Consider the following 13519-nt stretch of genomic DNA (forward strand, 5'->3'; position numbering starts at 1 on the left):
CTGGTTTATCACAGTGTTTATTATCATCAGTTCCATGGCTGCTCTATAAAAGAGTTTCAAATAGAAAATATTGATTATTTGTAATATAATATCTCAAGAGATCTTTGAAATTGACTATAAACCATAAAGAGAAATGTGGTTGAAGTCACAATAAAACCTGCTATACAATTTAGCTGACTTAAAAAAAATCATAGGACTGTGTTTGTATTCTCACTTCAAGCCTAATTATATTCTGATTTTTAAAAATGGCCATAATTTGGATCCAGATATAGATGGTAACTGCTTGTTTATATCAGCTTTGATTTGACTAATAGTTTTGTGCTTCCCCCAAACCACAATTTCACAGTTAAACACAATCAAATATCCAATATAAAAACACTTTATTATAAGCTACATAGAAAAAACATGAGACCAGTTTCTGAACAGCAAAAAAATGCTGTAATTTAACAATGCAGATTAGCCCGACAAGTGCGATGCCTGCTCTATTTTTATCTGATATGCTTCCCTCTGGGAAAAAAAAAGGTTAATTTTGGTGAATAAATTGCATACATTTTGCTTAAGTGTGACCTTAATCTTAAGTATTCACTGGTTGGATGGACACACCTGTTAAAAGAATTTACAGATTTTCAAGTCGCCGTTTTGATAAAATGTTAAAACCTTGAGATTGAATATATAGCACCAACAGCAGGTAGAAATTATTCTTGTTATATAAAATTAAATATGCATTGCATGTTTTTCTGTTGTTCAGCTTATCTGAACTGTTTCCTGTAGCTTCTGAAGCATCAATGCTGCCCATCTTCTGAACAAATTAAATGTGTGTTCACTTGGCTTCAATGACTCATCTTCAGGTATTAGCTGTGCAAGCTGTCTGACGGTCTCACACCGTCACTCCATCCGTCTTCCTCCACAGAGTCCTCAGAACTGTTAACCACTGCAGCGCTGAGTGTACTGAGCTCCTCCAAAACACTCAGCAGTCTCTCTGAGAGGATACACACATGTTAGATCAGTTACATCTATGTAAAAGTCAGGACCCCCCCCCCAAAATAAAAGATTTATTTCACCTGTGGGTGAATGGGCTTCTGTTTCCATAGAGAACTTCCTCTCCAAAGGTTTTTGTTGATTTCCAGGAGTAGTAGCATTTTGCAGAGTTGTGTGAGCCTGTGGATATTCTATCTTTTCTGTTCCCATGGCCTGGAAAACAAAAATCACATTACAGGACAAAGAAACAACTATTTCTACCACTTTGTCCTATATAGCAAGAAGATTTTCAACCTTTTCTTTCTCCTTCAGTTGTTTGTTCAGTGCATGTTTTGCGCTTTCACTCTCCAAATGTTGAATTTTTTTCGCCATATCCTGTTTTCTTGCCTCTTTCTGAAACTGCTGCAAAGTCATAACTGCAACAGACAGTACAGACAGATCACAGGCCACAGGGACATGCTGTTATATCATCCCGCTATGTACAGCGTAAACAAATCCAATCATATTAAATCACTGTCTGGATTAAAGATATGACTTCATTCCCCAAAGTTAAGCTGCTGTGACTTAAGGCAGCATGGTGCTGATCCCAGTACCTGCTTTGGTGTGCTCTCTTCTGGCTGTAATGACCTGAACCTCCATCTCTCTTAGCTTCTCAGCACACCGATCCTCAATTTCAGACACTCTTTCCTGCAGAGCTGAAAGGGAAAAACAATCACCCCTCAGGAATTAAACTATGTTTTATTGTATTGGCTCAACAGGCAGCACCAAAGTAAAAAGGTCAAAGAAAAACACTTGTTTAGTTTTTAAATCCCAGTTAATGGCCTCCGTTTATTCCTTATGTTTCCAGCATTTTCTTTCCCTTGTGATTCATGTGCTTTCCTGTCTGTAAGTGTGTGTGTGCAGATGTGGGTGTGTGTATTGTGGGTGTGTCATTCCTCTCACTCATACAGCTCCCTTGCTGTTCCTCAAACTGTACACCTGCCTGCTATCCTCCTACTCATTAGCTCAGCAGTATATCAGCTGTAAATTTTAATCCACTCATCACCAGATTGTTGTTTTAGCCCGTGTGGATCACCACATGCCTGCCTGCCAATCTGCCATCTAGACATGCTTGTACACCTGCCTCTCCGTGACACAGTTTGCTACAAGCTTTTGACATGATAACCACCTCCACCAATCTTTACTGCTTGAGCTCAGACAATAAATATTTTCTAATTATTTCCATTTTGAGTCTATCTCCTGAGATCGGATTATCCTCATAATAACATCATATAGCTACTAGCATTCCTTTTCTTAAGTGGTTCATTTGTTTGCATAAAGGCAGAGTAGTTCCATAAAAATTAGGGAAGAAAACTTTTTTAATTCTGAAATCAAGCAGTATTAATATCATGCTTGCATCCCTGGCACATGTCCAGCACCAAAAAGCAAAAGTTAAAATAGCTTATAAGTGAAAGAGGTAGCTACTTCCTCTGGATGCAAAAGAGAGCTCAGAAGATATAAATACAGAATTTAACTTCATTTTAGGAGGAACTACAGTAAGAGATAATATATCTGACATGTATTTGTATTTCTTTTTGTTTTTTTATTTTTGTTTGTTTTTTGAATGCAAAATAACAAAGATACAAATAAAGAAAATATGCCGTTCTATAGAGATAGAAAAAACAAAAATCTGCAGAGGGCCACAAAAATATTTTGTGATAAAAAATCGCTCCCTCACTTTCTCATTCACCAGTTCCCACAATCCAATCCCTTATCCCACTCAAACCAGTAGTGAATAGTTGCTTCCACCTTATGGCAATTAATTTCTTGGCAGCAGTAAGGCCGGCGTGAATGATTCTTCTCTGATAAGATGGTGTGGGCAGTTCGGATAGAGCAGTCAAGAGCAAGACGATACCCACAGACACAGTGAATGGGAATATTTCTGAGAGCTTAGTCGAGATCCCATTCTAAAAGTTAACTACAGGTGGACTTTCACAGAGACTGTGGAGGGAGATACCAGGAGTACCCAGGGAGTATAGAGCAGACTGGGGATCAGTCAATACTGTGTAGCCGTCTGAGGCTAAGATAAGTTCTATCTACACAGTTTAAGTGAATTTGCTGGTGATCCAGGTAGTGGGAGGAGAGCAGAACTTTGTTCCAAAATGACCCCCAGTCAAACTCTGGCTATACACTGGAACATCTCTCTTCCAAGACCCATTAACGGTAAAGTCCACATAGAAAGATTTAGGCAGGAAATGAAAAGCGCAGTAGACACCCTCTAGAGGTACACTAGTTAGTTCATTAAAAAAGAGAAATAGGAAAAGTTAAGTGCCTTTCAGAGTGCTATAAAATACACAGTATGAACAGGAGGAATGGTTGAAATATTGAAATTTAGGGACCTGACTGTTATTTTAATTTTTAATGCATTTTAAGGCACATTTCCAATCAGAACAGGTTGAATCCTCTACTGTTGTCCACTGCCTCCCGCTGACCCGTACATGCTCAGGATGGGGGAATGAATTGAAGTAAATTTTCAGTGCAATAAGTTAGTTTCCTAATCCAGGCAAACCTTTTTTATGAATTGACTTGTATGACTAAAGACTGGATCACAATTAAATGGCTAGAATTGTTTTGTGTGTAAAGTGCCCTGAGATGACATTGTTGTGAAATGGCGCTATATAAATAAAGCTGAATTTCATAACTTTAGATACCCTCACCTTGTTCACTGTGCTCTTGCTGGCGGAGCAATTCGCAACGGAGCCCCTCCAGGCTGACGTAGCTCTCCTCCAGCTGAATCTGGATCTGCTGCAGGCTTTGATCAGCCTTTTCTTTACCAGCTACAGCCAGCTTGACTTCCATGCAGCACTGTTCCAGCTCCTGCTGCTGCTGCCTAACTTTACTTTCATCTGTTGGTGACATGCAAAGAAAACTGAGCTACATATTTTTGCAAAAACATATATTGTAGGTGTTTTGACTTGTAAGGAGCCTCACATTGTTCTTTTAGATCAGCCAAGGCTTTCTCGATAAGTTCTGGGGTTCTTTTGAGCTCTTGGGTGAGTTTGTCTCTCTCTTCACACACCAAACTGTGCTCTATCTTGAGGTTTGTGATGCTGCAGGGCAGCACACACAAAATTAAAGCGCAAATAAAAGAACAGTCAGTCAAGCAGACTAGTTGAGAAACATCTGCTTCTCTATAACAAAGAAATAGTGCCTGAAAATTACTTTTGACATGACCAAAAGTACAACATGTCAACAGTAAAAAACTTCAGCTAGCTCTCATTACTTTATATTTTGGCTCCAAGATCAACACTTTCTCATAATATCTGAAAGCTGTCTTGAATAAAAGCTCTTTAGGCTTCTGAAGGTCTTTAATGGTTTCCCTTTGGATGTTGGCTGCATTTTCATTCATTTTAAGTCCTTGAACCTCATCATTCAAAGGTAATGTTCACTGTTTTGTTTGTGAATTCCATGAATTCTTTTATATAAAAGAAATGCACCAAACTGATTGGCATAAAAAGAAAAAGAAATTGTTTGAATCTTATAAAATGTCTTTTTGAGTATTTTTGCACCTACAGGAGGATGTAAAAAGTCATTCATAAGTAAGGAAACCAGAAAGAAAGGGCTGATTTATGCCAAATTACACAAGACTTGGACTGAAACCCAGTGGCAACAAGTCATACGGAGATTTACTGGATTTAAATACGATTGAATCAATGTGGGATCATCTTGACAGAGAACAAAACACAAGGAAGCAAACATCCAAACGGAGCTTTGAAATGCCCTTCATAAAGCCCAAAGAACTACTCCTGAGGATTACCTAAAGGAATTACAAAACAGCAAAAAAGTGTTCAGGCTATGTTGAAGAAAAAAGGTGGTCATAGTAAATATTGATATATTTTTTAGATTATTAAAATATTACAAACATTGTCTTTGCCTTTTACACTGTATTTTCAATTATGTTAATTATATATGTACATTAAATAGATCATTTGCTGAAGTTCTTTCCTGTTTTATTGACAATAGGGAAAGAAATTAGTACTGTACAATCCCATGCAAACACACAGCTGACATCTCTAGCTCAAATCTTCCAATGCAAGTGTAAAAATGCTGACACCGAAACTGTACCTGTCATTATGTTGTTCGGCCTGTTTGCAGGCCTGCTCAACTTTCTGCAGAGCCACGTTCCTCATGACCAAACCTGTTAAACAAAAACAGTATGTGCTTTCTTTACAAAGTATACAACATACACTTCAAACTGTAGCATTTCTAGCAACATTTTCTCCTCCAGTGTGTCTGTACCTTGGATTGTCTCCACTCTTCTTTTGGCAAAGGAAAGCCTCTGGGTAAAAGTGTTAAGCCTTGCTTTAGCTGCTTCCACCTCTGCTACCTTGTTTTGAAATTCTTGACTGAACCTGTAAGGCACAGGCAAAATATGGGTATCGTCTAGGATGACTAATTACTGACAAAAAAAAAAGAAGTTTTAATGAAATTATTTCACCTCTGCACAGCCTCTGTCAGGAGTTTAATTTCCGCCTCTGCTTTCTGATTCTGTGACTTTAGCTCAGCATTTTCTTTGTGAACCTTGGCCAAGTTCTGTTTCAATCTCTGGAAGGGCAACACACAGACAACATATTACAGCACATCTAATATACATGTGTTTTGCTATCTAAAATGATGGTATGTCTTAGAATGTCTTTTTAAACCTGTACTTCTTAAAATCTTTTACGACTCTTAGAACCTTGCAAAGATTTTACACAGTCTGCATCGTTGGTTGTACTCGCCATCAGCACAATGTCAGACAACAAATGAAATCCCATCAGTTTTTTTTGTGCTGACCTCCTTTTCCACTTTCTCCAGGTCCAGCTCAGCCATCCTGTCGTGCAGACTGTGTTGGAGGACACTTGCCCGGTGCTGCTCTTGCTGGAGCTGCTGCTCTGTGGAACTCACCTAAAATCCACAAAGCAGTCTTAGATTTGAAACACTTTCAAACACAGTGGATTTGGGGTACTGTAGAGGTACAATATGTGAGTGTTTTCATACTTCTGAAAGAAGCTTATCCTTCTCTCTTCTTATCTCAATGTCCTTTGAGCGAAGCTGGACGCATAACTTGAACACTTTCTCTCTCCATAACTGAAGCACTTGAAGGCCCTCAGAGCCATTCTTCACAAGTGGATCTGTTAAGGCCTGCTGAAACACACATATATGTATAGCACAAATACACAAAAATGCATTATTTGAGTAAAACTTTTTGTGTGTCGAGAATGACTAGATATCTTTTGTGCTCATTTTTTCTGTCTTTCCAAAGTGCATTACTGTGCAAAGGTTTGGGGAATCAAGCGTAGTTCAAGAGCTTTCCAATATAATCTAATGAATTTATTCTCATTCAGTCTCATTCAGAATAGTCCAACCAGCCTGGCCTAAAACAGGGGCAGGTCCATGATGGAGCATAACTCCAGGGGCAGAGAGTTCCAGAGTTTCTGCCCTGCCACTGTAAAGGCCCAATCACCCCACAGTTTGCACGTGGACAGTGGGACCACCAGCAGGTGTTGTTCGAAGGAGCGCAGGGCTCTGCAAAGAGGCACAAGGCCGTGGGTGGAGCAAAAAAACAAACAGCAGTATTTTGAACTGAATTCTGAATTTAAATGGGAGCCAGTGGAGAGAGTACAGGACAGGAGCAATGTGGTCATGTTTATGGGTGAGGGCAGCTGCATTCTGCACGAGTTGTAGATGGTGCAAAGAGGCCTGGTTTACGTCACTGTAGAGGGGTCACTATAGTCCAAGCGTGAACTTGCCCTGACCACAGAGTCTATTTGGTTATTGAGTCTGAGATTATTGTTGAGCTGGAGGCACCACAGAGGATAACTTCAGTCTTTGGCTCATTTAGACCCTGGAGGTTTTGTGATAGCTACTGTTTAATGTCATGCACACATCTGGATGGACTGTGTGTCTAGTAGTAGTAGTGTACATAACAATAATACTTTATTTATATAGTTCTTTCTAAAAAGCCGCAGATTATCAAAGTGCTTTACAAAAAATAAAACATCCCTCAAACGTATCAAAGCAAATAGAGAAATATAAATGAGAAAAGGGAAGAAAATACTAACAATAATAAAACAAAGGAGTAAAAGGGATACTTAAATTGTATTTTGAAGCTCATATGAATTTTATATATGTCATATAACATTATATAATTTTATATATGTATGTGTGATGGGTTGTATGGATGCGTGAGTGTTGTATATGTGTGACTTGTTGATTTGTGGTGTGGGGGACTTCAGGGGTAAAATAGGTCCTTTTTGTTGTTTTTAAATGTAACACACTTTGTATTTCAATTTATTTTGTATAAAAAGTGCTTTATAAATAAAGTTTGATTGATTAACTACTGCACACCTTTTGCTTTTATTAATCGCTACTGAGCATTAATTGTATACAGATTCACTGTCTGAGACCTTTCAGTACAGGTTGGGTGATATTCATAATGACATAGTACATGGTGGGCAGGTCCTAAAATAATACTCCAAGGCTAGCGACCCCACAATTTGAATGCAAAGAGGTTTTTGGCTCAGAGCTTCAAGCCCCAAGTTACAAGCATGCCTTGTAACTTGCTCTTTATGCATCTCTCTGCATATTTAGGGTAATTATCTCACACTTCATTGTACTCGAAGTACACCATACCACAAAAGCAAAGACTCTCACTTAAAAGCTGTAAATAGCTGTTTATGATTATAATTATGAATCTTAAGCAATTGTCATGATTTTTCCAAGATTAGCAAATGCAAACAAAAGACACTTATAAAGTCATTCTATATATATACACAAAGTTTTAGCAAAGCACCCCAGATTAAATGTTCAGCCAAATTATTTAATTAAGACTGTGCCATCTCATATGACCCTGTTCTCTTCCCAGAGCTAAACCCTGAGTAGACTGCAATTAAAATTAGAGTTAATAATCTATTAAGTGGATTCTTTCTCAGACAACTTTCCCATACTTTCAACATAATACTACTCTTGTAAATATTACAGCTGACAGATCCACACAAGAAATCATTTGCCCAGCCAACACAAGCCAGTCTTAATTGCTCATCATATGTTATGAACAAAGGCTTCCAGCCAGCCTTTGCAATGCAAAGAAAAAAATCTCTTACCCTCTTTACTATTTTTTCTTCCTGGAGGGCAAGTATCTCATTCACAGAGTTAAGCCTCACTGTCAAAAGCTCTGTGGTCATCTGAAGAGCAGCTTTCTCTTCGTTCAGTTTCTGCAAAATGTACAAAAATAAAAGGGAAACAATATCATATAATGTGGCAGATTATGCATGTTAACTTATACTTTTGTTTCTCATTTGTTCTTCCTTTAGCCTAGTGGGGAAAAAGCCCCACTGCAATAATTCCACAGTAGGTTAATTCACTTAGTATAGTTTTTATTGTCTCCACCTCAACAGCTTCATTTAATCGTTCCTTCTCTCCTTTCTCTGGGGCAAGTTGGCCGATGTAATTTCTGAGACTGTGCAGTGTTGCAGATTGTGTCTCAAAGGCTTTTCCCATTTGGCTGAAAAATAGACCACATTATATAAATATGTTTATATATATATATAAGCTACATAGCTACATAGTGTAGCTTAGGTCTCTTTAGTTTTGGACTGAATGTGGTACCTTAAATTTTCTTTGAGGCCATCTCTCTCCGTTGCTACCTCAATTAGAGTGCTTTTTAGCTGCAGCCCTTCTGAGACCAGTGATTGAAGTCTGTCCTGCAGTTCACTGTTTGTTTTTCTTGCTTCATCCAACTCTGCACAGTGGGTGGTATTTAAATGTTGCAGCTTAAAGTCAGGGGAAACAAGAATTTTTTTAGGATTCATGCAAAAACATAGTCACGTATTTATCCCAAAGGAGAAGATATTTCTTCACTGTCTTTACTGCTGAGAAAAGTCCAATTTTAGTTAAGTCAAAGCCCGCAAACAAGGATCCTTGGAAAATAGGCATTTGTTAGAGATGTCACCAAAATCTATGTTTAAGGTTCATGATAGTTTACATTACCTCTTAGAATTTGTGACACATACCTGCATTTCCTGTTTAATCTTTAGCTCATCAAGTTGTTCAGACAATCTGAGAGCTTGCTGTTTAGCCTCCTCTTCAGTCTGCAACCTGCTCATTTCAGCCTTAAGAGCAAGCTCCCTGGATTCCTCTTTACTTTTTTCTGCAACTCTCTTCAGCTTTGTTGTTTCCTCAACAGACTCTGCTTTCAGTTTTTCAAACTGCAGGAGATAGAATTAAACATAGGAGAATCAGAAGTTTTTTTGGATTAATTAGAATAAAACTTCTTCTATTAAAAGGTTAATGAACACTATTGAGAAGTGAGAACTGCTAGAGTGAGCTGCAAGATGCCTACAACTCTCAGAGGATCCTTGTCTACGCAAGTCTCAAAATGAAATGTTTTGTCAGTAAACATCATTACCTGTGTAGTTATTTTCTCCTTCTGTGCACTGCTAAGATTGAGCTCCTCTCTGATTTGGCTAAGTTCAGTCTTAGCCGTTGATAGTTCTTTACGTATCAGTTCCAACTCATGGTTTTGTCTGTTACACAAATTTTATTTAAAGTTAAGATTACTCAAAAACATTTAATGCTCATCTTTATTCATAATGATAACATAAGACCAAACCATTAAGTGATTTCATAACATTATGATAATAGCAAATTTGGTACCTGCTCAGGGTGATGTCTTTTTCTCTCATTTCTTCCCTGTATCTCCCTGCTGTCTCCTTCAGTGCCTCCACTTGCCCCTTTAACCTCTCAGCTTCAGTCTTGTGCTTCTCTGCCACAAGCCACCAGTCTGATTCCTGTTGGGACAACTGCTCACTTCTTTCTGTAGATCTGCATTTGGGTAAAATAAGAGGTTAACATACAAACTATTACTGCGTTGCTGATAATTTACAATTTATCATGGAAATACCGAATCATAAGATCTGATATGTGATCTGCAGAATTCTTTCCTCTCATGTTGCCTCTATGTAGCATCATAATCCTTTGATTTTCTTTCCTCAGTTCCAAGATTTCCTGTTGAGCTTGGGTGATGGCAAGCCATGGATCAGCAGGGATGGGATTGCCTGATGGTGCTGATGTTAAGACTGGGTTTAACCATGAGATAGGTGGTGGTGACGTTGGGTTTTGAACAACTGTGTGTGCTCCAGTAGATTTGACAGTTGATGCAAAATGAGATGGGGGTACAAGGTCCCCCTGGATATTTCCTAAATAACACAAAATATTGATTATGCTAGGGCAAGCATTAACCAGGTTCCTAATATTTTTTTAGTAAAACCATACATAACTTTCACGAAAGTTATAGTGGTAAACATGACTTCTAGTACCCTCTCAGTAGATGCAAACGATGACAAATGCGGCGCAGTTATGTTCAATAACTTTCCTGCAAACCCTTTTGCAATGTAATTGGAAATGTTTACAATTAGCTTATATTGTAAGCTAATGTTAGCTTGGATGTCGTATGAGGTTAATGAGCTAATGTAAAAAATACCATTTCAGAAACTTACTGGAAAGCGCTGGTGAAGTAAAGTCAGTGGGCACTATGAGTCTTTCCTTTCCGTAGTTATGCCTCTCCATATTCAACAGGCAGTACTGGAAATCATACAGTAAAATAAAAGAAGAAACCAAAAGTTAGTTTATTCCAGCGATATTCTCGAGCGGGTCACGTCTTTCGTTACCGTAATTACGGCTTCCAGCAATTTCTCCGCTGTTCTCAGTTTGTACAGTTAGTTAGCCAACTTTATCAATGTTCAAACCACGCGTAAGTTAAATTAATATATCAACAGCGAACCCGTTAATGCATGTTGGGTACTTTTAAACATTGATTAAATAGTAGTAGCTACATTGATACTGCCCCACAACAATGCGGTGCATCACGGGAAAGTGAAAAAAGAAGAACATGGAAACGCTTTTCCCTAAGCATTGTCTTGCAGGGTATTCTTTCGCACATATTCTTTCACTGCATCCCGCCCCCCCCCCCCTTTTTTTTTTTTTTACAATAACTGAATTGCAGCATTTTCCAGGGTTTGGATTAAGTCCAGTTTACAACGTGGGATTTAGCTTTTATGATTAAATAGATTAATTCTTTAATATTAGAATTAATAACACTGGTTTAAAATGGGTGGAGAGAGTGGGTTTCACTAACATAAGGCATAAAAAGGTCTGTGGAGGTGTAGATGTCTAAACTCAGCATTAAATATATCATACCCTGCAAAGTTGATATGGGCAACAATCAACACATACTAGTAAGGAATGTCAATGGCAAAACAGAGGCTATATGAATTTTTCCATGTCTGTTAGGTCGGAAAATATAGACCTTATTTTACTTTTTTGAAGGTAATTATGGAAATGTTTCATATTATTCCTCTGAAAATACATTGCTCAAAGGGAACTTATTTTTCGGGTATTACTGAGTGATTTGGAGACATTACTGCCACATTATTTTCTACAAGCACAAAGGGGTCTCTGTTAAGAAACCAACTAATAATGTAATAACTTAAAACTATATTGATTCTTACCTGGACTGCTATACCTTAAGGACATTCAGGGTTGATAATAGAATGATAATGTGACAATATAATATGTTATCATGTGTATTTTTGCAATATATTATTAGTCTAGCAGAAAGAGGTATAGTGATCAGAATGCACGTTTGAATGTCGGTATTAATAAGTTTCTTATCCTTTTTAGGAAATGTTGGTACATCTAAAAATGCAGATCAGCTGTGGATTTTATTATATGATTATATTAGCAGTTTACATAAGACATTTAGGGAAGTTCTATGTCCTTATAGTACTTTCCCTATACTAAATTTGTTCAGCTAGTTTGCACTTTATCTCCATAAACTGTAAACATAATATACTGTATATGTAATAAAGGGCTTCACATATTACTCCCATAACAGGATAAATTTCCAGCTGTTTTATTTTCCTCTGGCATCCTCAGCAGCCACTTCTAGTTGCACTCACCTACAGTATATTTTGTTCTCTTTTGCTGCTGTGACCCACTTTCCCCTGGGGGTCCATTAAAGTTTAATATAATCTAATCTATTTGTGGTGTATTCAGGGAACAAAGAGACATTTTAGATTGAGTCATTTACATAACATGTTGCATATAGGTGACAATAAAATTCCATCAATCAGTAGTGGAATTCTGACAAAATATTATGATACACTGTCAAGAAAGATTATGGGAGTTAAGCAGTTACTTAATGAACACAGAGGAGTAGGCCTACTGTGCATTATTTGGACATGCTAAGATTGAATGCTCATAATGACAATTTTGGTATATGGTACACTGCAGTCAATCCTTAAAAACACGGCAGAGGAAAATGAGAATGAGAAAAGCGGATGCCAAATCCAGTATGAATTAGAAAGGAGGTAACTCAGCCTCATCTAGAATTTAAATGCAGTTCTGCTCTTTTGTGAACAGCCTGCCAGCACCTATCGGAGTGATCATTCACTGCCTAGTGCTGAAAACAAATGAAAGAGAGCATCAAGCTGCAACTGTCAACAGAAATGTTCAATTTGGTAAAGTGATATGGGTCTAGATTCATCATCTGCCGATCATAAATTAATATAAAACATTGCAAATTACTGCAAAACAGTAAATTTTGGCCAGTTTTTACACATTAAATGATCAATGAATTGTGTGATAAATTTCAAAGAAGTTATTCAAAGGGACTCAGTAAAAAGATTTAAAGGGCAAAAGGGGTTGGTTATGTGACTGTTGGAGCCCCTGGAGTTGTTGTTGAAAAATGTGTGTTGCACAAACATCACAACATGATGAACAATCCTGCCCTCTACAAAATATACAGATCAAGCAACAGAGTGTCTTGAAACAGAGGCTTCTTCAGCTTGACTGCAGTAAATAACACTAAGTCATTTCTGCCTCTATTTATTTACTTTAAAAACTATACTGCATAATTCAATCCTGTAATTCATTTCCGTTCATTTCATTGAATGAAATAAAAGCAAAGATTTCTGTAAAACCCTCCTAAATATACAGTTAATATGACGAAAACTACAAACTATGGTCATTGTAAATGCTACTAAAATGACAATGTCTTTCTAAAAGTGGTACAGTAAGTTTAAGAAAATAGCCTTAAAGATATGAGGAAAATTCCATTTAATTTTAATGGAAATTATCCTTTATGGATAATTATTTTTAGGTGATTTTACCATAAAACCTCCCCAGTTGATTATTATATTTCAGCTAACTTCATTATTTATTTTAACACATAATGTTTGAGGAAACTTGTATTATTTCCTTCCACAAATACAAAAAGTAAGTATTCAAGCAAGGACTGGTCAGTGCATAAAAATAATGTTTTCCTGTGGTGTCTCACCTTTTCTGTGCTCTAAGTTTGCCCCAGGGTGTCCTCTGAGCTGAATTTGCCTGCAAGGCATCCTTAACAGATGTCCAAACAACGTCAGCTAGTTCTTTGCTATTTGATGGCGAGGTCTACTTCTATACTTTTGTCTCACCTTTCAGCTCCTAAGGGAGTAGAAAGTCCCACACAAAAGCTGCA

The 13519-nt window shown here is 37.6% G+C and overlaps 1 protein-coding gene across 2 annotated transcripts; it reads right to left on the reverse strand.

The window, feature by feature from the left end:
• Positions 1-363: 363 nt before the first annotated feature.
• Positions 364-10873, reverse strand: cchcr1 (coiled-coil alpha-helical rod protein 1). Of its 2 annotated transcripts, none has more exons than XM_042009038.1 (19): positions 10497-10873; positions 9902-10196; positions 9655-9822; positions 9407-9524; positions 9012-9206; positions 8608-8771; positions 8389-8503; positions 8103-8213; positions 5998-6141; positions 5794-5904; positions 5456-5562; positions 5257-5369; positions 5083-5155; positions 3949-4067; positions 3675-3863; positions 1572-1673; positions 1273-1394; positions 1062-1191; positions 364-979 (listed from the first exon to the last, which is right to left on the reverse strand). In XM_042009038.1, the coding sequence occupies exons 1-19, from the start codon at positions 10564-10566 to the stop codon at positions 852-854; spliced, it is 2574 nt and encodes an 857-aa protein (XP_041864972.1). In that variant the 5' UTR covers positions 10567-10873; the 3' UTR covers positions 364-851. The 2 variants fall into 2 exon arrangements, with proteins under 2 accessions (XP_041864972.1, XP_041864971.1); XM_042009037.1 differs by having other exon boundaries at positions 5998-6144.
• Positions 10874-13519: the final 2646 nt, after the last annotated feature.

Source organism: Melanotaenia boesemani, chromosome 15, assembly GCF_017639745.1.
Source record: "Melanotaenia boesemani isolate fMelBoe1 chromosome 15, fMelBoe1.pri, whole genome shotgun sequence".
In the NCBI taxonomy this organism is placed as follows: domain Eukaryota; kingdom Metazoa; phylum Chordata; class Actinopteri; order Atheriniformes; family Melanotaeniidae; genus Melanotaenia; species Melanotaenia boesemani.

Coding starts and splice junctions, on each gene's coding strand:
- cchcr1 (XM_042009037.1), bottom strand. CDS start 10,566: ATGGAGAGGCATAACTACGGAAAGGAAAGACTCATAGTGCCCACTGAC. Junction 5,370..5,455: donor CTGACAGAGGCTGTGCAGAG/GTGAAATAATTT, acceptor TGTGCCTTACAG/GTTCAGTCAAGAATTTCAAA. Junction 4,068..5,082: donor GCCGAACAACATAATGACAG/GTACAGTTTCGG, acceptor GCTGCCCTGCAG/CATCACAAACCTCAAGATAG.